The 22560-nt window shown below is 46.0% G+C and overlaps 7 protein-coding genes across 7 annotated transcripts; 1 reads left to right on the plus strand and 6 right to left on the minus strand. All coding sequences in view use genetic code 12, as the record gives it.

Annotated features, from left to right (window-relative positions):
- Positions 1-3713: 3713 nt before the first annotated feature.
- Positions 3714-8993, minus strand: LODBEIA_P05100 (uncharacterized protein; the record flags this gene model as incomplete). The annotated part of the gene is made up of 1 exon (XM_066975395.1): positions 3714-8993. One exon carries the CDS (start codon positions 8991-8993, stop codon positions 3714-3716), a length of 5280 nt encoding a protein of 1759 aa, XP_066827448.1.
- Positions 8994-9409: 416 nt separating this feature from the next.
- Positions 9410-10570, minus strand: LODBEIA_P05110 (uncharacterized protein; the record flags this gene model as incomplete). The annotated part of the gene is made up of 1 exon (XM_066975406.1): positions 9410-10570. One exon carries the CDS (start codon positions 10568-10570, stop codon positions 9410-9412), a length of 1161 nt encoding a protein of 386 aa, XP_066827449.1.
- A 759-nt stretch (positions 10571-11329) lies between these two features.
- LODBEIA_P05120 (uncharacterized protein) lies at positions 11330-13159 on the minus strand (the record flags this gene model as incomplete). The annotated part of the gene is made up of 1 exon (XM_066975417.1): positions 11330-13159. The coding sequence occupies one exon, from the start codon at positions 13157-13159 to the stop codon at positions 11330-11332; it is 1830 nt and encodes a 609-aa protein (XP_066827450.1).
- Positions 13160-13477: 318 nt separating this feature from the next.
- On the minus strand, positions 13478-14338 carry LODBEIA_P05130 (uncharacterized protein; the record flags this gene model as incomplete). Its single annotated transcript, XM_066975428.1, has 2 exons — positions 13478-14169; positions 14290-14338. The coding sequence occupies 2 exons, from the start codon at positions 14336-14338 to the stop codon at positions 13478-13480; spliced, it is 741 nt and encodes a 246-aa protein (XP_066827451.1).
- A 198-nt stretch (positions 14339-14536) lies between these two features.
- Positions 14537-15499, minus strand: LODBEIA_P05140 (uncharacterized protein; the record flags this gene model as incomplete). Its single annotated transcript, XM_066975439.1, has 1 exon — positions 14537-15499. One exon carries the CDS (start codon positions 15497-15499, stop codon positions 14537-14539), a length of 963 nt encoding a protein of 320 aa, XP_066827452.1.
- Positions 15500-15904: 405 nt separating this feature from the next.
- On the minus strand, positions 15905-17821 carry LODBEIA_P05150 (uncharacterized protein; the record flags this gene model as incomplete). The annotated part of the gene is made up of 1 exon (XM_066975450.1): positions 15905-17821. One exon carries the CDS (start codon positions 17819-17821, stop codon positions 15905-15907), a length of 1917 nt encoding a protein of 638 aa, XP_066827453.1.
- A 390-nt stretch (positions 17822-18211) lies between these two features.
- Positions 18212-22222, plus strand: LODBEIA_P05160 (uncharacterized protein; the record flags this gene model as incomplete). The annotated part of the gene is made up of 1 exon (XM_066975461.1): positions 18212-22222. One exon carries the CDS (start codon positions 18212-18214, stop codon positions 22220-22222), a length of 4011 nt encoding a protein of 1336 aa, XP_066827454.1.
- Positions 22223-22560: the final 338 nt, after the last annotated feature.

The raw sequence follows: 22560 nt of genomic DNA on the forward strand, positions 1-22560 counted from the left end.
CACGAAGGAATAAAATTAAACTGCGTTGTCCTTCCCCTAAACTAGCAGAGCATGATTGTATTACATCACCATCATCGCCGCCGTCTTTTGTCTTTCGTCTTTTGTCTTTTTTGTCTTTTTGGTTCGGGACATTTTTATTACAGTTGCTGGTGCCAGTGCCACAGCTCCCACGTATCGTTTCTCTACTTCGCAACAAGCATTCGAGACTGCGTGTTGGTTTCTCTCTTGCTTCAAGAACTTCCTCGGGGTCTAAACAAGGCATGTGCTAATCACTACCTCTAGTGCGAAGAAGACCGATATAGCTGGCAGAGTGACACTGCTAATACACTCTTTCAGCATCAACATCGGTGTCAGTTCCAACTACCGAGTCCCCATGGCCCATGGGACTCAATCGACTTACTCCGAGACTCGAGGCATGTGAAATTCGCAACTATGCTCGTCTTCTTCGTTTCTCTTCTTGTTGCAGTAGTCAAAATGTCTCATGTCTTATCTCTCGCTTTTGTGTAGTTCATCAATAATCAAATTTATCACAGATTTGCATCAATTTTTTTTTTTTCGTTTCTACGAACCACACATGACTTTTCGTGTGAAGTCACCAATGACACCAAATACCACCACCAGCAGCTAGACGACCAACAGTTTTTTTTTTGGTGTTTCGAAACTTTGGAAAAGAAAAGCCAAGCTGGTCTGACATTGTTTCTCTTACTCTAATAGCCAACATTTAACATCAAGTTGAAACTCACCACATCTCATGGAAACAACTCATCAAACGTGTTCATTGAAACTGGCACACTTCCGGGTCCCAACCAGCACCCCAACAAGAGAAAAAAAGTAAAAGTGGGGGCGGATCGAGTCTCTTGACTCACCGACCATTTCTCGTGGCTCTTGAAAAAAAAAAGGAGACAGTCTTGGAGGGAGGGTGGGTTCATAACGCACCTGCTAAAATTTGCAAGATCTTCACTCTGGTAGATCTCTATTGTATGTGGAAAGAAAAAAAAAAGAAGAGAGGGCTCTCGTAACTTGTGTCTTCTCTAAAGAAGAAGTGGAACCTTTTTTTTTTTGTTCAGACGCGTTTGTTAATGTTATTTCAAAAAAAAGCTGTAGTTTGAATTTGGACCAATGGGTGGTGGTAATTTATGCAATCATTCTTTGATCATCATCTTCATCTTCTTCATTGAGCACCGATCAAAGTCTCAAACTATTTCCGTTTGGAGCCTTTTGAACCGGGCTGGTTTGTCGAAACGGACACACACACAGAGAGGGGGAGGGGGAGGGGTCAGAGGGATCGCCAGTGACACTTTTCGACATCAAATGTAACCAAAGCTAAATTTTTACCGTGATTAAGATAGCAGTAGTCAAGTTGCCGCATTTCTCAAATCAGCTGGATGCCACCTGTCGCCGTTTGCTACAACCATGGACTCAGGGATGAGAGTCTCTAAAGAATGAGCACTATATTCATTCCCTCCCCCCGGCCTCAACCCTGTTATCTCTTATTCGATGCAACTTTTACGGGGGTTTTCCTATTTTTTTTTTTTTTCATTTGGGAATGCGAGAGGTTCACATCGACTACATCAACTTCTATTGTTTTCCAGCAAAATCTAAAATCTACGACAAATTGACCACATCTATCTCCTTTGATAACACCGCTCTCTCTCTATCTCAAAAGAACTATCCCGTCGCCTTGTTCTTGCCCTAGCCCCTGCACTTGCTATTGTCATTGCTGTTGTCCTTGCGCTTGTCAAGTTGGCATCGGTGCAGCGGGAGAGCGTAAAGAGAAATTCACAACTAAGTTTATGAAACGTTTGAGGAGTTGCTTCTGGTTAAATTGGCAAATCAAACTTTACCTCGACAGGGGCAAACAAGGGGGAGAGGAGGGGGACCCTTTCGGCCAGAATGGGTCAATTCTTCATTGGTGATGTGATTTCTCCAGCAGTACAACAGCACGTACTACCATGCTCCAGATTAGACATCCAACTGAGCCCTCAGTGGTCTCCATGATGAATCAGAGCCTGGATGATAGATGCCAATATCGCCCCACACCGGTCTTCTTGTCTCACTTTTCTACCGACCTGCTTTCCCTCCACTGCCCTCCGCCCCGCTCGCTCGTTCTCCCTTCCAATCTCCGGATTTGTTGGGTTTTAATGACGATGAAACCAAAGAGGAGACGATATTCGAACATAAAAAAAAAGTGGCCTGAATCTCGTTCTTGGGAAGGTCATCTCGACGCCACCATGCGCGAAAGTGCACTGTAATATATATATAAGTATGTATCTGTGTACATGTACTTATATAATACGTCAATGATGGTTGGTGCCCGGTATGCACAGATCACGTTTGATAATAATTCCACGGGTGGCACGATTGTATGCGCCCGCGCGCCTCTCGATTCGATTGAATCTCAATCGATTGGATCGAGGTTCAATCGGGATCAATTAGATCACATTTAAAAAAAAAAAGAGATAGACTGATACGATCCGTGATACATCCCCCTTGCTTTTTTCTTTTTTTGAAGAGGTTTAGATTTTTTTGTTTTTTTTGTTTTAGCTCTGGCTTCGAGATGCTTCGTTGCTGGTGTGATTATCGTCTGGTGGGCTCATTTCGGTGCTGATTTTTTTTAAATACATCTCTCAGATCTCGATTTGATCACGTGAGGTTTTGTATCTAGTGCTCGGGATCTCCACCATATCGGCATGCCACTCGTGATCCTGCTCTGCCCTTCTTTGCATTGTCTTATCGTTCATCATGGATCCCGTCCTTCTTGTCATCGAATACGCCCAGAAATATCATTTTCTCCGATGATCACCCGCCGCCGTCGCCACCGTCGCCCCCCGCCGCCGAAATTTTATTCCTGTTTTTTGTTTGCTTTTACCCCTCTCGATCATCACCATGATGCCATCCCAAACAGGCCGAATCTCGTGAATGTTATGCCGGTGCATGTATACGGAACCTAAAATATTATCCCCCCCCCCAACCATGAAAAAAGGAAAGGAAAACCTTACGATGCGGAAGAAAGTTCAAGATTAATTTTTTTTTTATTTTTTCAACCATATGAGATCGTAAATCTACGCCTCGTGATGGGGTGGGAGGGTATGTCACTTAACAGTCACCTTGCACCTCGTTAAACACTCTATGTATGTGGAATAACCCCGCTGTTGCTACGTGCTTTCTCGCCCGTGATATATTATATTACGCATGTAAGATTGAAGTATTTTGATATATTTTGAGATGTAGTTGTCCGTGATTTTGGCAGGTGTTGGCTTTTGTTTTTGGGATAGATGTGTTATGCGGCTTGATGTGATCAGGGGATGGGGTATCTGAGCTTTGGCGGGAGCGAGCGGCGAGGGGCAAAGGCGAGGAGTTAAGGGGTAGTTAGGGGTGGAGAGAATCTAACCCCCCTCCTCTATTCATGTTGAACTTTTATCTACGCTTCAAGATTTCCAGGACGGTATCCATCGACTGAATACTTCGGTGGTGTATTTTGATAGTTGTTCTCTTGTGACAAACCCCGAGACCTCTCTTATCGAGGGTCTCGCCAAGAGCATCGCTGTGTCGTTTTTTTTTTTTTTGTAGTTGTTGTCTTGGACTTTCCAAGTTGAACCTCATCCCCCCCCCACCTACCTCGACGCACTTTCTACGAGAAACTCTATTCGAATTGTACAGGTAAATACTTTCTATGTTTATAAGTCACACCTACTCAGGCCCCAAAATAGAAATCACGCTTGGGTGGACTCTTCTTGGTTTTGCACATACTCAATAGCCTTGGCCTTGACTTTAGCCACCATCTTCTCCTCGCCCTTGTTCTCTTCAAACTTCAACCACTTGTTAAAGAAAAACTTTGCTTGCTTTCTGGAGATTTTCTTGTTGCTAACGACTCGCTCAAACAAATCTCTGATATTCTGCACATTACCGCCATTGTCATCTTGCTTGCTCTCATTTAATTTGATTTCTTGGTCGAGGTAAACGTTCCACAAATCGATTCTCTTTGGCGCATCAGCCAACAAGCCTTCGAATAAGGACCGCGCCTGTTCCGCGTCGCCCTTGTTGAACTCCAACTGGGCAAACTTGCGCACAACTTCAATGTGGTCGCGCTTCGGTAAAGACTTCAATGCCCGCGCAAGCAACTGGTGCACCTTGTTCAGCGCTTGGTCCTGGTCTTGATCCAACAAGAACGACGCATATATAACCCACGTCAAAACGTGGTCCTTGCCGAATTTCTTAACCATCGCCTGGAACAACTCATCGGCCTCGTGGAATTTCTCACTCATGATGTAGATATTGACCAATTTCTGATGCATGATGAACGAGTCCATGTACTGACACGATTTCTTAAACACCAACGCTAAGCTTTCCTCGCTGCCGAAACTATTCTCCAAGTTCAACATGGCGATCCAAATGTTCAATTTCTCCTGTTCTTCCCGATAATTGATCGTCTCTAAAGCACGCTCCCCGATTTCGCGCGCCTTGTCAATCTCACTCAACTGGAGATTGAAGGACATGTAGTTCATCCACAAGATGGAGCTGTTGGGGTTGCCGATCAAGAGCCGCTCGAAATCGGAGGTCGATTGCGGCGCACGAGTGTTGAGATCAATGGTCTTGTCCTCAACGTGTCTCGCTTGGTTCTTTTTGCTTTTGTTTTTCTTCTTGCTCTTTGCGTTTGGTTCATCCTCATCGGCTGATAAATCGTCATCGTCGTCGTCATCATCATCGTCGTTGTCGTTGCTGTCAGCTCTGGTTTGGTCCAAGATCGACGCTGTCCAGTCAAATCCGTTGGTTGATAATCCTGTGATTGCAGTAGATGATACATCTTCTTCTTCATCTTCTTCATCATCATCTTCTTCTGCTCCCGATTCCTTGTCGTCATTTTCTGGGGCAATGATTACGTCTTCGTCTTCATCTTCATCCCCACTTTCGTCGTCTTCGTCTTCATCTTCCTCTTCCTCCTCCTCCTCCTCCTCCTCCTCCTCCTCCCTATCTACAGCATCTTCCATCTCAACGTCTTCGTTTTCAGCTTCACCACTACCTCCCTCGGCAAAATAAGATGCCTTCATTCCCAACGACAATTGTTTCTTTACAGGATCAATCTTCAATAGCTTAACCTTGACGCGATCGCCTTCTCCAAACAACTTGCTCACATCTGCAATGTCAGTCTCAGCAACTTGAGAGTGGTGACATAACCCACTGATGTTCACCGTGCCATCGAGTTTCACAAACACCCCGAAATCAGTCGTCTTGGTCACGGTACCTTCGAAAATATCCCCCACGGCCAAATCATCAAAGTTTTTCAAAATGTTCAAATCGCCATTGACTTCACTCTCCTTCAACGTCATCAAAACTTTGCCTTGTTCTTTGCAATTGATAATCTTGCCAACAACCGACTGATTAGGCTTAAAGAATTTCTTCCAATCTTTCAAATACGCATCGCTTAGGTCGGAGACCCGCACTAAAGCATGCACTGCTCTTCCCAAGGAAATGTAAACACCGTTATTGGCCACATTCTTGATGAAACCCTTGACAACTTGGCCGCGAGAGAGATCTTCAACTGTGTTGATGGTCTTGTCAGCGGCGTGTTGCTCATCTCTCAACGAGACCGAGATCTTGTTGTTCTCCTTATCGACATCCAAAACCTTGGCGGCGACATATTCATTATTGCGGAACGCATGCGTCAACTTGTCACTATAGTCATTCAACGCATCAGTGATGAATGACGAAGCAACTACTTTGTCGCCAAGGTCAACCAAAACATAGCTGTCTTTAACCTTGACCACCCGGCCAGGGTAAATATGGCCTTGTTCAACATCGTCAATCGACGAAACGAAATTGTCTCTAGCCACAAGAGACAAGGTCTTGTGCTCCTCGTCCACGTGCTTGACTCGGACTTGAATAGCAGTGCCCATGGGGTACTTGTTCTCAAAGTCATGAAAAACCGAGCCATCGTTAGTCAAATCGAGAAACGAGATGCGGCCCCTGATGGAAAGCGAGATCGATACCCAAACGAAACCGCGGTCAATGTTATTGACAAACGCCAAAAACTCTTGACCCGGTTTGATATCTTGAAACTTCAACTCCGATCCATTCGAGTTCTTGCCATTGGCGTCCAAGTCGTTTATAGAGAGTTCCAAAATGGTGTATTTGTTGGCACGCTTATGCGTGATGGGCAAAAAAGTATGGTTTTTGGCATCGTGGACACCAATGACTTTAACTGACACCACTTCACCTTTATGGAATGCTGCCAACGGTTGAAACTTGTTCTTGACGTCTTTGATGCTTTGGAAGCATTGAGTAATGTCTACCCGTCCTTGCAAATTATCAGCCATTTGCACATTCAACTGCGTGCCTTTGACCGATTTGATGATTGCCTTGGTAATGACACCGGGTGCATAGTCTGCCACGATGGTCTTGGTAGTGTCAACGGGATTCACCAAATCTTCATCGTTCAACTCATTGGAGTTGGACAAGGCCAACAAAAACCTCTTGTTTTCCTTGTCGATGCTCAACACCTTACATGTTATCGACTGGTACTTGTGGAATTTCTTTGACAAGTCTTCATTAGCGGTCTTGGTGGCGTATTTGGCCAAGATCAACCCCGTCAATTTACCCGTGAATGCCACAAACAATCCCAAATTCGTCACCGATTTGATGTACCCCTTGACGACTCGGTTGAGTTGAATGTCGTCGAAATCGAGTGGAAGCTGATCTCTTTTAGCGGCATCGATCAACGACTTCTTCGCAGTGGCGATAACTGTCCTGGCTTTCAAATCTTTTTCCAACACCAAAACGCTAATCTTGCTGGAAATCTCAATCTTTTTAAACAAGGCTCGATTCAGCTCGTAGTTGCCATCGGAGAGCTGGCCATCATTGATAACTCCTCGCAAGTTTGACCCTTCGAGCTCAATTAGGACTGCATTGTTCTTTCTCTCAACCACAACGGCGTCAACAATAGATCTTCCAGGGAGCAACTGCGAGATTTCACTTTGCTGAGCCAAGGACAACTCGTTCGACTGCTTCAATGTAACCACAAGTCTCTTTTGCTCCTGGTTGATATCTAAAATTTTCACTTTAACAATTTGACCTAATTTCAAGTATTTGCTGGCATCATCGACAAAAGTCTCTGAGATTTCAGTCTTGGGCAAGAATGCCTTGAGTATTCCAAAGAATGAAACAATTACACCTCCATGAACAAATTTGTCTACTATAGCGTTGGTCTTGAACCCAATTTTAGCCTCGTCGAAACTCAGAAGAATCTCGTCATCTTCAAGGTTAACCAAGGCCTTTCTCAAGGTAATTAACGGCATCTTGCCTCTATGCGCAAGAAGCCTTCCTTTCACCTTGGCGCCGACTCTGAATTTTCTCTCCGGGTAAAGTAGCTTGATATCCGACATTTGATTAGCAGGGACAAGACCTGAAAACTCATTATTAATCTTGACATTGATTCCTCCACTGTCAGGGAGCACTTTTGAAATTTCACAGTTGGATAGTAGGGTACCCAAGGGTATATCTCTAACGTTGAGGTAATCGGCATCGATAGTCTTTTCGTCAAACGTGAGCACAACCAAGCAATCAATGGTGTTATAGCCAATCACTCTTGCCCGGTGTTTGCTGCCCACGGCATAGTCGAGCAAGCTCTTATCGTCGCCAAGGTGTGAAAGATGAACTTGCCCCAAGAGCGACTTTGAGCCAAACTCAGTAAAGACGTAACTTCGGTCGGAGCCAATCACTTGCACCTCATCAAACACATGGCCAATAGGAAAAGCTTCAAGTGCCTCTTGTTTCCTTGTTCCATCATTCAATTGCATTATGCTGGGGAGTAAAGAGAGAATCAATTTTTTGACCCCGTTCCTGGTCAAAACGGCAAGGATCCTAGTCTTGATGTTGCTGCCAATGGCATACTTGTGTTTCAAATCCGACACGCTAAAGTTGTGCAATTGTGCCAAGTTGATGCTTGCATCCACCAATCCGAAAACTTTGGCAACGATTCCATCCTCGGTGATCTCGCTAACCAATGCGTCTGCGACTATACCGGGCTGGATCGAATCGACCGAGGCAATCGTCGACACAACAGCGGGTTTTTTACCCGCCAGGTTCACGGGCTTGACGGTGATTATTCTCCCTGATGGTTTGCAAACTATCGTGGTGGCAAGAACTGATCCCAGTTGAAGAAGCTCTTTTGAATCGATGCCTGCAGTCGTTAATTCTTTATTCGACATAAACGCTGAATACCCAGCGATGCCCGGGTCCAAAATCACACCGTGGTCTTCGATGGACTTGACAAAACACTGCAACACGTTCCCCACCACAAAGTCGTCGTCTATTTCGATGCTCGAGTTTACTTCTTTCGGCTCGATGGTGAGCTCGATCCGTTTCTTCTTGCTGGAGGTATGCTCGTTTTCCACCACCTTGGCTTTCAACCAGGAGCCAACTTGGAACATACTTTTCAACTCGGGGAACTTCTTCTCTGCTTTGGAGGCAAATGTCGTTGCACTGGTACTTTCATCGCCATTTTCTCCGTCATCATCATCATCGTCTTCTTCTTCTTCGTCTTCACTTTCCTCTTCAAATTTTTCAATGAGCTCACTGATTACCGAACTGATGGAAGTTATAGGTATATACCCCACGAGGTTATTCTCGAGTGCTAGCACGATGTCCAACTTGTTGATGGCTGCAATCTGACCAAATACCACGGATCGTGGAGTGAGATTCTTGAAGTTGAGATATTCAATGGAAACCTTTTCCCCTTCCTCGTCGCCATCTCCACCACCTTCTTCGTCAACTTTACTAGAGCCTTTCTTGTTACTCCTGCGCGCTTTCTTCCTCGTGGGCTGCTTATCCAGACTCTGATCACCTTGCCGTTTCTTATTCACATTGGCAACTTCAAACAAGACATCCTTCGTGGCCTCGTTGGCAATCTCCTTGACTTCCAACGGCGTCAATGCCGAAGACCCACCTCGAGGAAAAGCATATTCGTTGCTGCTTATCGCTGACTTAGGATCAGGCATAGTATGCGGGAACAAGTAAAAATAAGGACCTGGGGGTTCTTTAGTTTGCTTTTGAATCTATTGCAACAAATATCGAAACTTTGATCTTCCTTGTATAAAGAAAGAAAAAAAAATGTGTGAGAGCCCTCCACGAGATGAGATGGAGAATGTCCGGCGTATAAAAAACAACAACCGAAAAACAAAGAATAACCCAGAGAGAAAGAAAATTACCCCTTAAGGGGCCTTAAGAGGTAATTAATATGGATTACGAAAGAAGTATAAAATTCACCCACTCCAAACAACACCCTCCCCCTCAAAAAAATAACAATCGCCAAATAGTAAGCCCGTATTAGCATTCACCACTTACCGCCTTTCATTCATTCTTTCTTTCTCCCCCCCCCTCCTCTTCCTCCTCAAAATTACGTAGTTAGTATTAGTCAAAATATTCTGCGATCATTAACAGTCCCCCGTTGTTTCCTCTCTAGCATCACTCTATCAGCTTCGTGCAACCCATACTTTTTAATCAACTTTGAATAGAATAGCCCGCAAGCGTTGCACAAGGTTCTGCTTCCCTCGGGGCCCCGTCGCCACTCGGGTGTTTCATGCGACAAGCAGTGCTGGCAAACTATCTCGGGCTTGATTCCCATATCTGCGCTCATTCCATTCGCTCCAAAATGGCCGTGATGTGGAGCTTCGTGAACGTAATTGGAGAGGTGTTCATGAAGAGGGATACTATTCATTTCAAACGGTAAAGCTCTGTTGTTGTTGTTGTTGATGTTGTTGATGTTGTTGCTGTTGTTAAAGTTGTTGATGTTGTTGTTGATGTTGCTGTTGCTGGTGCTGCTCGATGGAAACGAAACCGAGTGGTGTATTCTCGGTTTCTTGCTCTTGTCCATCTCCGAAAGCTGCGAATGGCTGAGCCCCCTCTTGAACACCTTCAACTCCTTGCTCGAGCTGTTGTACTCCTGTTGTGCCTCATGCTCATGCTTGGAGGGCCTCATACTCTCCAATAGCGACGTGGTCTTCTTTAAAGTATTCAAAATGTCATCGATGCTGACATTCTTCATGCTGTCCAAGACCATACTGGCATTCGGTCCCTGGTTCTCATAGTTGCAGTATCGCATGGCATTGGTGCTCCTGCACTTCAGTTCAAACTCTGTCAAAAAGTGAATCAGGTTGGAAAGACTCTTGTAGTCGTCAATCTTTTCGTCGTCGGCAATGTCCGATTTACTCATACCGTCAATTGACGTGGGCGATGTCGAGTCAAGTTTATTTCTGTAGCCGTCATAACTTAGGCTGTAGTACTGGTTTGGGTAACTTTCATGACGCCCGTAGATTGTGTTCCCATACGAATACTCGGGCCCAATATTGTACGGGTTGGCTCCAACAGCTTTAGTGGCTGCTGCTTTGTTCGTGTTGTTGGCTGCCGACTTGCTCTCCTGATACAAGGCCAAGTTCTTGAACGCTGAAGAGTACAGCAACACATTCTTTGCTGATGGCCCCGTGAGCGTATCAGTATCCTTAAGGGTTTCATTCAATTGCTGGAAAGAGGGTAGTCTGGGCATGGCCCCAGCCTCGTGGCAGACTCCTCTGTTCATTGCGCTTTTTTTGTTTGTTCTTCTTCTTCTTTTTCTTCTTCTTCTGTTTCTTCTTCTTCTTCTTCTACTTTGAATTGTCTCGTTGATTTGAAGGCAAAAAAAAAAACTCTCTTGAATATCCAAAAAAGAAAGCCTGGATAAATGCTGCCCTATATCTAACCTGGATGGCTGTTAAATACCTTCCAAAGCAAAAAACACATAAAAAAAAAATTAACACAGCATATCATAGAATTGTATATCTTTTTTTTTTTTTTGCATCTTTTGTGATTCAACCCTCACAATTTTGACGTATCAATATTATAACATTCACAGCTAAATCTCCGATTATATCTATCAATCTTGAATTTAGTTATGCCAGTTTTGCATGTAATTCTGTGAGGTATGTGGGTTCACAAAATAAAGTTGATGCTAAAAAGCTCTCCCGCACGAGTGAGAAAAATAAATAGATTTTAGCCACAAAATATTTTAGGAAATCAATCAAAAGAATGATTTGAAAAACCTTGCGACACCTTGCATGCTGGAGCGTCGACGGGCTTCTGTTCTAGATCGATCCCTCTCTTTCCCCTAATCCCTTCATACTTCGTTCCTCCCCTCTCTCTCCTCCCTTCACTTTCTCTTCTCTTCTCTTCTCTCTCTTGTCTCCGAAATTATAATTTTTTTCACTGGATTTCGTTCCCACCCCTCCAAAGTTTTTATTTTTGTTCGAAACGTAATAAGGAATAAAAAAAAAAAACGAATAAAACAGCCAAAAAAAAGAGCTTATTTCTTCTGCTTTTTCTTTTTCTTCGATGTGGATGTGGACTTGGGAGGCTCTTGGATAACAACTGTGCCTTGCCGTACATCTTCCAGTTCATGCTTGAATTTTTCACTGCTATCCAAAAAGAACATTAAGTCCGTTACTTGTTCTTTCAATTCGTCTTTCTCCTTGTTCAACTCTCCAATTATTTGCCTAAGCTCGGCGTTTGTGTTTGACAAGTGCTCAATTTTCTTGGAAAATGCCTCATTTAAACTGTTGCAAGTAGCGAGTTCCCTTGCAACTGCGCCTAATCTCGCTTCTTTTTGTTGGATTTTCTCCTTGAGTGCGGGGATGGCACTGGTGGTAAGATCAGCTACTTCCGTAGTCAAATCTTCAATCTGAGTTCTCAAATCTGCCACTGCGTCCAGATCTGCGCTGGAGACGTTGTTGAGACTGTGGTCTCGCAGTTTGGCAGCGGAGCTCTGGATCTCCCGATGATACAAAAGCTCCTCGTAGTACTCGCGCTGGCTCGCCAACTGGCTGATCAACAATTGCGAGTACTCGAATCCTACTGCGTCAATCTTATCTCCTTCGTTGTCGCGCCTCTTCAGATCAGCAGATTGCTCCTTGTCCGGGAGCTCCACTAGTTTTCCATCCGATTCATTAGTGACTAATCGATGCACGTAGTTGTCTCCTGCATAATCCCACACGCGGCTTGTCGAGACCTCCATGGCAAAGCAATGTCCTGTGGTTATGAAATGTTTTAAAGAATGTTGCTCTGGCGCATATCTGCCGCAACCGACATTTCCGCAAACTAAACAGATCCATAGATTCGAGTTTACCTCGCAGTCGACACAGCTTTCAGATTCTTCTTCTTCTTCTTCTTCTTCTTCTTCTTCTTCTTCTTCTTGCTGTTGTTGTGGTTGCAGGAGCAACGTAGCTGCAGTCGCTGAACCATCGCCGCCTCTACTGAGTCTCCGGAAACGTCCCGTGACCAATTTTAGATCTCGCGCGCTCGCGGGGTTGAGGGAGTACCTGCAAATGGGACAAGAGTCGTCTCTCCATTTAGATAGACACTGGCAGTGGAACGTGTGCTGGCAGGGGATGGTGAGCAACCCGGTGATGGTTGCATCCATTTTTTCAAGACAAACGGGACAAGTGGGCAACTCAATGGTGGAATTGGTGGTTACTCTTTGGAGCTGCTTTTCAATGGGCTCGCTTGCATCTTGAGGCGGCGAGGTGAATGGGTCTTGAAGCAAAAACGGAATCAACAGTCGTATTTCTTCATTTTGCGTGGGATAGTGCAACTGCACAGATTTGACATACACGACATGGCATGTTTCCGGCTCCATCGAATTGAAGCTCTTGCCGTCAAAATGGTATTGGAACTCTGCAGCCTTCATGATATCACGGAACTTCATCAAAACCAAGAACCTATTGGGCTTTTCGCTTTTGAGTATGCGAAGGTGGGAAATGCCATGGGTGTATTTTTCTCCTATGAAACCTAGTAGATCTGTTGCTGTGAAATAGGTGGGAATTGCAAGTATCGCGAGCATGGAGTCGTCTCCAGGTTTTGTCACCACTTGCTTCGATGACGACGACGACGACGAGCCACGGATATTGTTTGCTGCTTCTCCCTGTTCTTCTTCTTCAAACTCTCGGTATAGCCGTATGACTCCTTTCCCAATCTGCTTCGCGCGAATGGGTTCGATGATATTGGCGGCTGTCCTCAAGCTGGCTGCTGCATTTATTCCGATTTCTGTCACTTCCATGCTCGATGCTCTATAGTCGTCAGCCGAAGTTTGGTCTAGCTTATTGTCAATTACAATGTGGTATGAATCATTTCCTATCATGACCTCAAATATCAAACAACGAGGTAGGGCTCCCGGTTTATGGTGTAGGACTTTTGGGGTCTCTGAGGTGTGAGTGTAAAAGAGGTGTGTAGTTTTGTTTAGAGGAGGTTTTGAAGGCAAGATCGCGCACTCTAGTACATAATATGCTTTGTACTGCCGCCACTTCTCCATACACCCAATACCCAAAACTCAGAGCTCAGAACTCAAAGATTCAGAAGTGCAAATCTCACCTGTAAATTCTAATTCTAATGCTAGTCTACTCCAGTCTACGCTACTCCGGTTACACACGCTCTCTCTCCAGTGATTGTCGGCAATGTTTTATAGGTAGTATTTGGCTCGATCAAAGGCTTCCAAGCTCGCCAAGATCTCACCGTTATCACCAATGATTTCATGCTCTTCCCCGTCAAGGACAACCAAGGCTCTCGGGTCGGGAACCCAAATGACATGCGCCTTTGCAGCTATGCCCGATATCACTCCAGGAATACCGTCCTCAAAGATGAGACACTGCTCGATCGTCAACAATTCCAACCCCTTTGACTGTCGCTCCGCATTCAAGCTTGCCAAACAAGCAAACCAGATATCCGGGTGCGGCTTGCCCCTACCCTTTGGGATTCTGCTATCATCTCCCGTGACAATATGCTCTTGGAAATACTTGAACCCGTGTCCGAGATGTTTAGTCTTTCTCTCAAAATTGGTCGTGTTTGAGCTGGTCCCCAATGCAATCGGGACATTGCTGTTGTGTAAATGCTCCACTAGTTCCAACGCTCCCGGTAAGAACCTCGACTTGTGCCATTTGTCGGCTTGAATCTCCATGGCCTGCTCTGCAAATTCCTCTGCGGTCAACGGCAAGTCGTATTCCAGAATCATGATCTTGGTCGCCTCCAAGCCGGGTCTCCCTTGCAACTTGATTTTGATGTCCCAGGTCATCGGGCCCTTTCCATATTTGGCTAGAAGCTCGGACGCTGCCTCGGTGTATATGTCCTCGGTGTTGAGAAGGGTTCCATCCATGTCTAGAAAAAAGCGTTAGCACGAGGGGTTCCCTACTCATTGATTCCCGGTTAGGAAGAAAAACGTACCAAAAAGACATGCCTTGATGGCTGTGTGACTTAATCTCAGTTAGTATTAATCACCGGTAAAGGTCTGTATCTCCTGATATGCATACTGTTTGTCAGAGCTCATGCCGTTCTCTTTTTGAGAGCTTTCGTGGCAGATCAACTGTGGGGTTGGAAAATCGTTAAACGAACATGTGCGATGCGAAATTTTTCAAGAGCAAGCGCAAAGTATTACACGTAAAACATACAAAGAAACAAAAAAGCATAAAAAACATGAAAGAAACGTTGTATTTGTTTTATTTTTTTAAAAAAAAACCGTATAGATTTATAGCGGAGCATTCTTGAATAAATATGAGATACTTTCACCGTTGTGTAACCTTCTAATAGCCTCTGCTATGACTGCAGAAACATCAATGGAGTCAAGCTTGCTGCAGAGCTTCAACTTGTCCTCAAATGGGACAGTGTTTGTGCAGACCACTTTTTCAAGCTTCGAGTTGTTGATGTTCTTGATTGCGTTGCCCGACAATATACCATGGGTAACTATCGCAATCACTTCCTTGGCGTTGTTGTCCAACAACACCTCAGCGGCTTTGGCCAAGGTTCCACATGTGTCGGCCATGTCGTCGACAATGACGCAGACCTTGTCGCTCACGTCTCCCACCAAGACCATTCTCGAGACTTCGTTGGCCTTGGCTCTCTCCTTGTGAATCAACGCAAAGTTCAAGTCGAGTCTATCTGCCAACCCCGCTGCTCTCTTGGCACCGCCTGCGTCAGGGGAAATGACGATGGCGTTTCTATAGTCTATCTTCTCCTTGATGTACCTCACCACACTTGGCTCAGCATACAAGTTGTCAACAGGCACGTCAAAGAATCCTTGAATCTGCGAGGCATGCAAGTCCATGGTGATGACATGGCCGCATCCTGCAGAAGTCAACATATCGGCCATCAACTTGGCCGTGATGGGAGCACGCGACTTGTCTTTCCTATCCTGTCTAGCGTAGGGGAAGTTTGGTAGTATCACGGTGATTCTTCGAGCACTAGCGGTTTTGCAAGCGTTGATCATGATCATCAACTCAATGACCCTATCGTTAACCTCTCCCGAGCCGATTTGGCAAAGAATGAAAACGTCCTCATCACGCACTGATTCACCTATCGAGAACTGCACTTCTCCCGTGGACTCCCTTTTTAGCTCGCATGGAGTAATGTGCAAGCCGAGTCTCCTGGCTACCAACTCTGCGAGTCCTCTATGCACATCGCTAGCTAGTAATTTGATTGAATTTGTGGACATCTCCTTGGGCGGGGTCTTCTCTTTTTTTTTTTTGTTTTTTTTTTTTTACAAATATTGAGCCTCGCTAGACTTGGTACAGTGTGTTGACTTGTTGGATGTCCCGCTTGGGAAACACTCGAGTGGCTTGAGTCCTGGTGCTGCTTTGCCAGATGGCCCGTGGTCCCTATAAATTTCAGGTGTGGAAATTTGAGGATGAGATAGACGGGAAAAAAATCCGCTTCTCCAATCCGTTGAGCACTACCATGAATGGACACACGTTGCTAGCGAGCTCTGCTTATCAACTTATTATTACTGTCTCTTCCATCGGAACCCCCTTCCTCCCATACACTTTCGTTGCTTAGTAAAAGATGAAGACTAGTCAAATGGCTTGTATCAAACTATTCAAACTACATCGTAAAACCAACGCTAGAATAAATCATCAATGTCCGAGTTGGCCTCTGCTTTGATCTCGTCGTGACCTTCGCCTTGACCATCGCCATCGCCATCACCGTCACCGTCACCGTCACCATCCTCTCCGTCCTCACCATCGCCGTCACCGTCCTCTCCATCTTCACCATCCTCCTCTTCTTCTTCTTCTTCATCTTCTAGATCTTCTTGGGCCTCAGCATGCTTCTGCAAGGGCTTTGAGTTGGAGTTTTTGGATTGGTTGTCGCGCTCGTCTAGTACCTTTGTCAAGTCCCTCTTTTTTTGCTCCAACGACACCTTCAAGGAATTAAAGACACTTTGAAACTTCATCTTCATCATCTTGTTGGTGGCCGTGGACAAGTTCTTCTTATTGTGCTCGACTGCTTTTTCAAGCTCGGCGATTTCCTCCTCCAACAATTTAGCATGCAGCAAGCTCTCCCGGTTCTGGCCATCGTCTCCGCCTTCATCTTCTTCGTCGTCGTCATCGTCGTCATCATCGTCGTCGTCTTCCTCTTCATCTTCTTCCTCCTCTTCCTCCTCTTCCTCCTCTTCCTCCTCTTCCTCCTCTCCCTCTTCTCCCTCTTCTTCGTCCTCGTCATCAATCACGCCAAAAAGCTCTTCTTCCCCTACCTCTTCTTGCTCATCTCCTTCGCCTCCATCTTCACCTTCTCCCTCACCTCCATCTTCCTCTTCCACTCCTTCCACAACGAGTTCTCCGCCCTCGTTGTCCTTGAGAATGTCTGCAACCAGTGCCGGTAACGTGACAGCGGGGATCGATGCAGATTCTTCGTCGTCGAGGGCTCGGTTCAACTCTTCTTCCAAATTGAGCTCAAAATCGTCCCCTTCTTCCTCATCTTCACGTGCCTCGCCGTTAGTCTCCACTTTTGGCGTCCTGGCTTCCACTTGTTCCATCGGCTGAGGAGTTGTGCTGCCACGTCCAGCAAATGGTGCAGGCGTGGAAGCTCTTGAGGATGCGCTGCTAGTCTGTCCAAAACGCGACTGCGTCGACTCGTCCACAATCTCAAAATGGCTTTCTTCAGCTTGTTCATCCAATTTGATTAGCTCATCAACACGAGCTTCGATATCGAGGATGACTCGGTGGTCGGCCCTCGTTGGCCGAAACCGCCTGTAAACATCTTTGAATGGGCCAAGCAATCCGTCTCTGTGCACGAGCCGCCGTTTCTTTATCTCGTTTCGCTTCACGTACTTGTAGAATGGATGCTCGAAAAGGTACGATTCTGGCACTTCAAAATCTTTCTCGGAATTCAACAGAGCAGGGTCTATCACGTGGAGAAGTAGAAGAATCTGGCAGACGTCAAAGGTCTTGAATATGTTCTTCTTGTCGATGGTCTTGTAAATCTCGGTGATTGTGGGCAAGTCGATCAACCGTGCCGAGTACAAGGTCCCGTTGACATTCACCACGGCTTTTTCCTTGGTGATCCACTTGACATTGAGTCCCGTCAAGTCGCCCGAGTCAACGGCATTGTGCACAAAGTCCAAGTTCGAGTCGTCCAAAAACCGAACCACTATCCCTTGCTCAATCAAGGGGTCGTCCTCCACGTCGGGTGCCTCCGAGTCGTACCCTTCACCTGGAACTCGTGTTGGTTTGATTCTCACCCGCGGCACAAACTTTAGCTTGGAGTCCTTGGTGGGCTGGCTGCTTTTGGATAAGCTGAGCTTTAGCTTCTTTGGTTTCCCGCCGCCATCCTCAGCGCCAGGTCCTGCCTCGTGGGGCCGCTTTGCTGCAGAGGAGATTGGTGCTTTGATTTTAAGTTTGGGGATCTTGGGTTGTTTTTCATCTCGCGGCGACAGCTTCGGTTTCGGTTTCAGTTTCAGTGTCTGCTTCAGTTTCTGCGGCTGCGGCTGCTGGGCGGTAGAATCAGTGGACAGCACCTTTAGCTTCAACTTGAGCGCCATGACCTCTGAGCTTGCTCTTGTTTCTTTCTGCTAGGAGCAGATGTGTATCCTTTCTTGAGGTACACAGCCAAAAGAAGCAGTATTTTATCAGCCTAGCGGCTCCATGTCGATACCTCTCTCTAATTCTCTCTCTCTCTCTCTCGCTACTCATTGCAAGATTCCAACAATCTCAAGTTGGCATACGTACGTACCAGATCTAAAAGAAAAAACCATCCCCTTTGGAAGCCAAACTTTGATGAGCTGACGGTTTTTATTTGGCGGAAATTTTTGCAAATTGAGGTTGAAATATTGTCAATTTTTTGATCCAACTTGATTTACTTCGCCAACATCTGGCGACAAGAAAAGAAAAGAAAACGAAAAAAAAGGAAAGGACGAGTAGCAAGAATCATCATGAGTAGCAACCAAAGGCCCTCGAGGAGCAGACGGTCGTCCTCGTACGACCGGAAATTGAGCCGTTCTAGACACAATTCAGTCACCTCGGTTGACTCGTCCGTTGGACACTTGCTAGATGAAAACAATTTCGAAATGTTTTCGGGAGCTGGGTCCGCTGTGATCCCTTCATCGGTGACCTCCTTGCATTATCCGCACAGCTTTGGCAACAGGCGAAGCTCGCGTCTTTCTAGGGAGACGTCGCCGCTTCTTAGTGCTGACGAGCACGACGTCGACTTGAGGTCCGTCAAGTCGCACGCCTCGCGAAGCTCGATCGATACCCAGTCCCATTTCCGATTCTTTTCGGCCGATGAGATTGAAATGGCCCCCGGTGGGTCAACTTTGGAGAATCCCGAAGACCCTGTCGACTACAACACAAACTGGGAGTACTCGGTGGACAAGTACTTGAGCGACGAAGAAGCACTCCAGGAGAGCCTTGCCACGGATGAGCTGCCCAATGACAGGGCCAAGTCTCCGGAAGTTGCTGATTACGGCTCGTTGAACTTCGAACGGCGTAACCGCCGCAGCTCCGATGGAAGCAGTGCGCGATCAGACTTGCTTGATGAGAGCAGCGCCGATGCCAACAAGATCGATGAGGACTTTCACAAAGCTTTTCCTACTGTGTTGGATTACCAAAGATACTATCTAGCTGAGGAAGACTTGGTGATTGGTATCGCTGGTTACCGCAACTCGTGGTGGAAAAAGACCTTGTACTATTTATTCTGCATATTGACGTTGGGGTTGGGGTACTTGATACTACGGTGGTTCCCCAGATACAGAGTCAATTTCATGGGAACGCGGAGCCCGCTCGGTCTCGCGGACTGGTGTGTCATTGAAAACGAATTTGGAGAGTTGCTGATTATCGATATTAAAAAGCAGAGGTTTAGCGAACGCCTTTCCTGCTTTTTAGCTCTTCCAGAAGGAGACTCGGAAAAGGACATTGTTGTTCCTTATTTGCACTCGTTTGTTTACCGGTACATCAAGTTCTTCTACAACCCGGCGGAGGACATCTTCAAGACAAACTCCAATTGGTATGATGGGAGGTGGTTGAATGTAAAGAACATCAAGGACGGTATTTCCCAGTCTCTCCAGGAGCAGAGGTTGGAAGTGTTTGACGAGAATCGAATCGAAGTAGATGAAAAGTCCGTGTTTCAGCTTTTGGTCGACGAAGTGTTGCACCCGTTCTACGTTTTCCAGATCTTCTCCATTTTTCTATGGTTGGCGGACGACTACTACTATTATGCGTCCTGCATTTTTCTCATTTCCATGATCTCGATCATCAACTCGCTCGTGGAAACAAAGTCGACAATCCGGAGGTTGCAGCTGATTTCGAGATTCAGCTGCGAGGTGCGAGTGTGGAGGAATGGGTTTTGGAAACAGATTGAGTCGGTGGACTTGGTGCCGGGGGATGTTTTTGAAGTCGACCCCTCGTTGAGTGTTCTTCCTTGCGACGCGTTGCTCGCAAACGGCGAGTGTGTCATTAACGAGTCCATGTTGACTGGTGAAAGTGTACCGGTGTCCAAGGTGAGCGCCACGAGGGAAACTGTTAAGTTGCTTCCCGATAATTTCATTGACCCGGCTTTGTCAAGGTCCTATCTCTTTAGCGGAACCAAGCTTTTAAAGATGAGGTCTGCAAACGACGAGCCCGTCCAAGCAATGGTAATCAAAACCGGGTTCAACACCACAAAGGGATCTTTAGTGAGATCTATGCTTTTCCCCAAACCAACTGGCTTCAAGTTTTACCAAGATTCATTCAAATATATCGGCTTCATGACCATCATTGCTGCGATTGGCTTCACATACTCGACTTACAACTTTATCAAGTTGGGCATCAGCAAAAAAGTGATGATTTTGAGAGCCTTGGACATCATCACGATTGTTGTGCCGCCAGCATTACCAGCAACCCTTACGATCGGAGTCAGCTTTGCGATAGCAAGACTCAAGAAGCTACAAATCTACTGCACGGCGCCCAGTCGAGTCAACATTGGCGGGAAAATCGACGCCCTCTGTTTTGACAAGACCGGTACTTTGACTGAGGACGGGCTCGATGTGTTGGGGATTCACTTGGCAAATAACGCTGAAGGACGCAAGGAAATTGTCTTTGAAACTTTGGTCGAGGACATCCTGAATTTAAAGACGGTTCGCACGTCCGATTACGAGACCAACAACGGCAAGTTTCTTCTCGGGTGCATGGCGTCTTGCCACTCGCTTCGACTGATTGATGGAGAAATCATGGGCGACCCGCTCGATGCTAAGATGTTTGAATTCACGAGGTGGGAATACGAGGAAGACGTTGAGACCGGTAAACCCATTGTTTCCAATAACGGACAGTTTTACAACGTGGTGAAAGAATATGAGTTTGTCGCATCCTTGAGAAGGATGTCTGTTGTTGTGAGTGTGCCCAATAGTAATAATAAAAAAATTGTCTTCACCAAGGGGGCACCGGAGATCATGGTGGATATCTGCCACGAGGAGTCGCTTCCTTCCAACTTTGAAGAGCTTTTGCACCATTACACCCATCTAGGATACAGAGTGATTGCTTGCGCATACAAGGGAGTTGACTCGGACAAGTTGGAGCGTGGTGACGCTGAGTCGGGTCTAACATTCACGGGGTTTATTGTTTTCGAGAACAAGTTGAAGAAATCAACAGCGCCGACATTGGAAGCATTGAACGAAGCTCAAATCCGAACCATCATGTGCACTGGCGACAATATCCTCACTGCGATTAGTGTTGCACGAGAACTGAAACTACTACCACCAGACCAGGTGCAAGAGATTTACATCCCCATTTTGGACGTCAAAGACGATATACGTTTTATATTCTGGCAGGAGGTCAATGACCCCGATAAGCGCTTGGATTCGGAAACCATCAAGCCGATGGATATCAGACAGGACTCGAAGTACAAGTTGGCAATGACGGGAGACATATTCAGGTTTCTTCTCACCGAGGTGAAAGACATCAACATCACCCGCAATGTGTTGATGAACTGCGACGTTTTTGCACGGATGTCGCCTGACGAGAAGCACGAACTAGTGGAACAGCTTCAAAAAATCGATTACACCGTGGGCTTCTGTGGCGATGGCGCCAACGACTGTGGTGCATTGAAGGCTGCCGATGTTGGCATTTCGCTCTCTGAGGCAGAAGCTTCCGTGGCTGCACCGTTCACGTCAAGAGTATTTGAGATCTCGTGCGTCTTGGACGTGATCAAAGAAGGCCGCTCGAGCTTGGTCACGAGTTTTTCGTGCTTCAAGTACATGTCCTTGTACTCGGCGATCCAGTTTGTCACCGTGACCATCCTTTACAAGACAGGTACGAACTTGGGCGATTTCCAGTTCTTGTACATTGACTTGTTCTTGATCCTCCCCTTGGCGATATTCATGTCGTGGTCGAAACCGTACAACAAGCTCTGTGTCAAGAGACCCACCGCCAATCTAGTCTCTCCAAAAGTCTTGATCCCGATGGTGTGCAACATTTTTGTCTTGTTGATGTTTCAAGTTGTCATTTGGCTCTGGGTGGGACACGAGCCGTGGTACATCAAGCCCGTGCCAGGCGACGACGATGCCGTTCAGTCGTCGGATAACACCGTGTTGTTTCTCTTTTCAAACTTCCAGTACATTTTGATCGCCGTGGTGTTGAACCAAGGGCCACCTTACAGAGAGCCCATCCAGCAAAACGTCCCCTTTATGATCAATCTCGTCGTGGCTACATTGTTGTCCTTGTCGTTATTTGCAATCAAAGGCGACTCGAAATTGGGCGACTTTATGCAACTCACCGACCTCCATGGCAATTTTTACTGGTTCATCGTCATTTTTGCAGTGGTGAACCTCGTGTTGATGATGGTGGGAGATTCGATTTGGTTCCCCAAATTGGCAAGACTTTACAAGAGGGTATTCCATAGGCAATCCCTTGGTAAGAGTAAAAAAACGTTTAAGAATTTGAAACGGGAGTTTACCCAGATTCAAAGTGTTTAGAAATTAGAACAACAAGAAAAAAAAACTATAGATGATTTATTTGTAAAAAAGAAATTGGAACGTAGATTCTGTAGGAACTGTCCTTAACCATTAGGAGGTAAGGAGGATATTCAAAAAAAAAAAAATATGATTTCGCCCAGGATCGAACTGGGGACGTTCTGCGTGTTAAGCAGATGCCATAACCGACTAGACCACGAAACCACCTGATGCATGTTGAAAAATCCTCTAGTCAATAATACTAGCGGAACCAACTTTTCAACTCTGATGAAATTCATCGCTAATGAGACTTTATGGTGTACGGGAATCAAAAGGCATTATGCTCTGGTCCCTTGCATATC

The sequence above is a fragment of the Lodderomyces beijingensis genome, assembly GCF_963989305.1.
Source record: "Lodderomyces beijingensis strain CBS 14171 genome assembly, chromosome: 1".
In the NCBI taxonomy this organism is placed as follows: Eukaryota; Fungi; Ascomycota; class Pichiomycetes; order Serinales; family Debaryomycetaceae; genus Lodderomyces; species Lodderomyces beijingensis.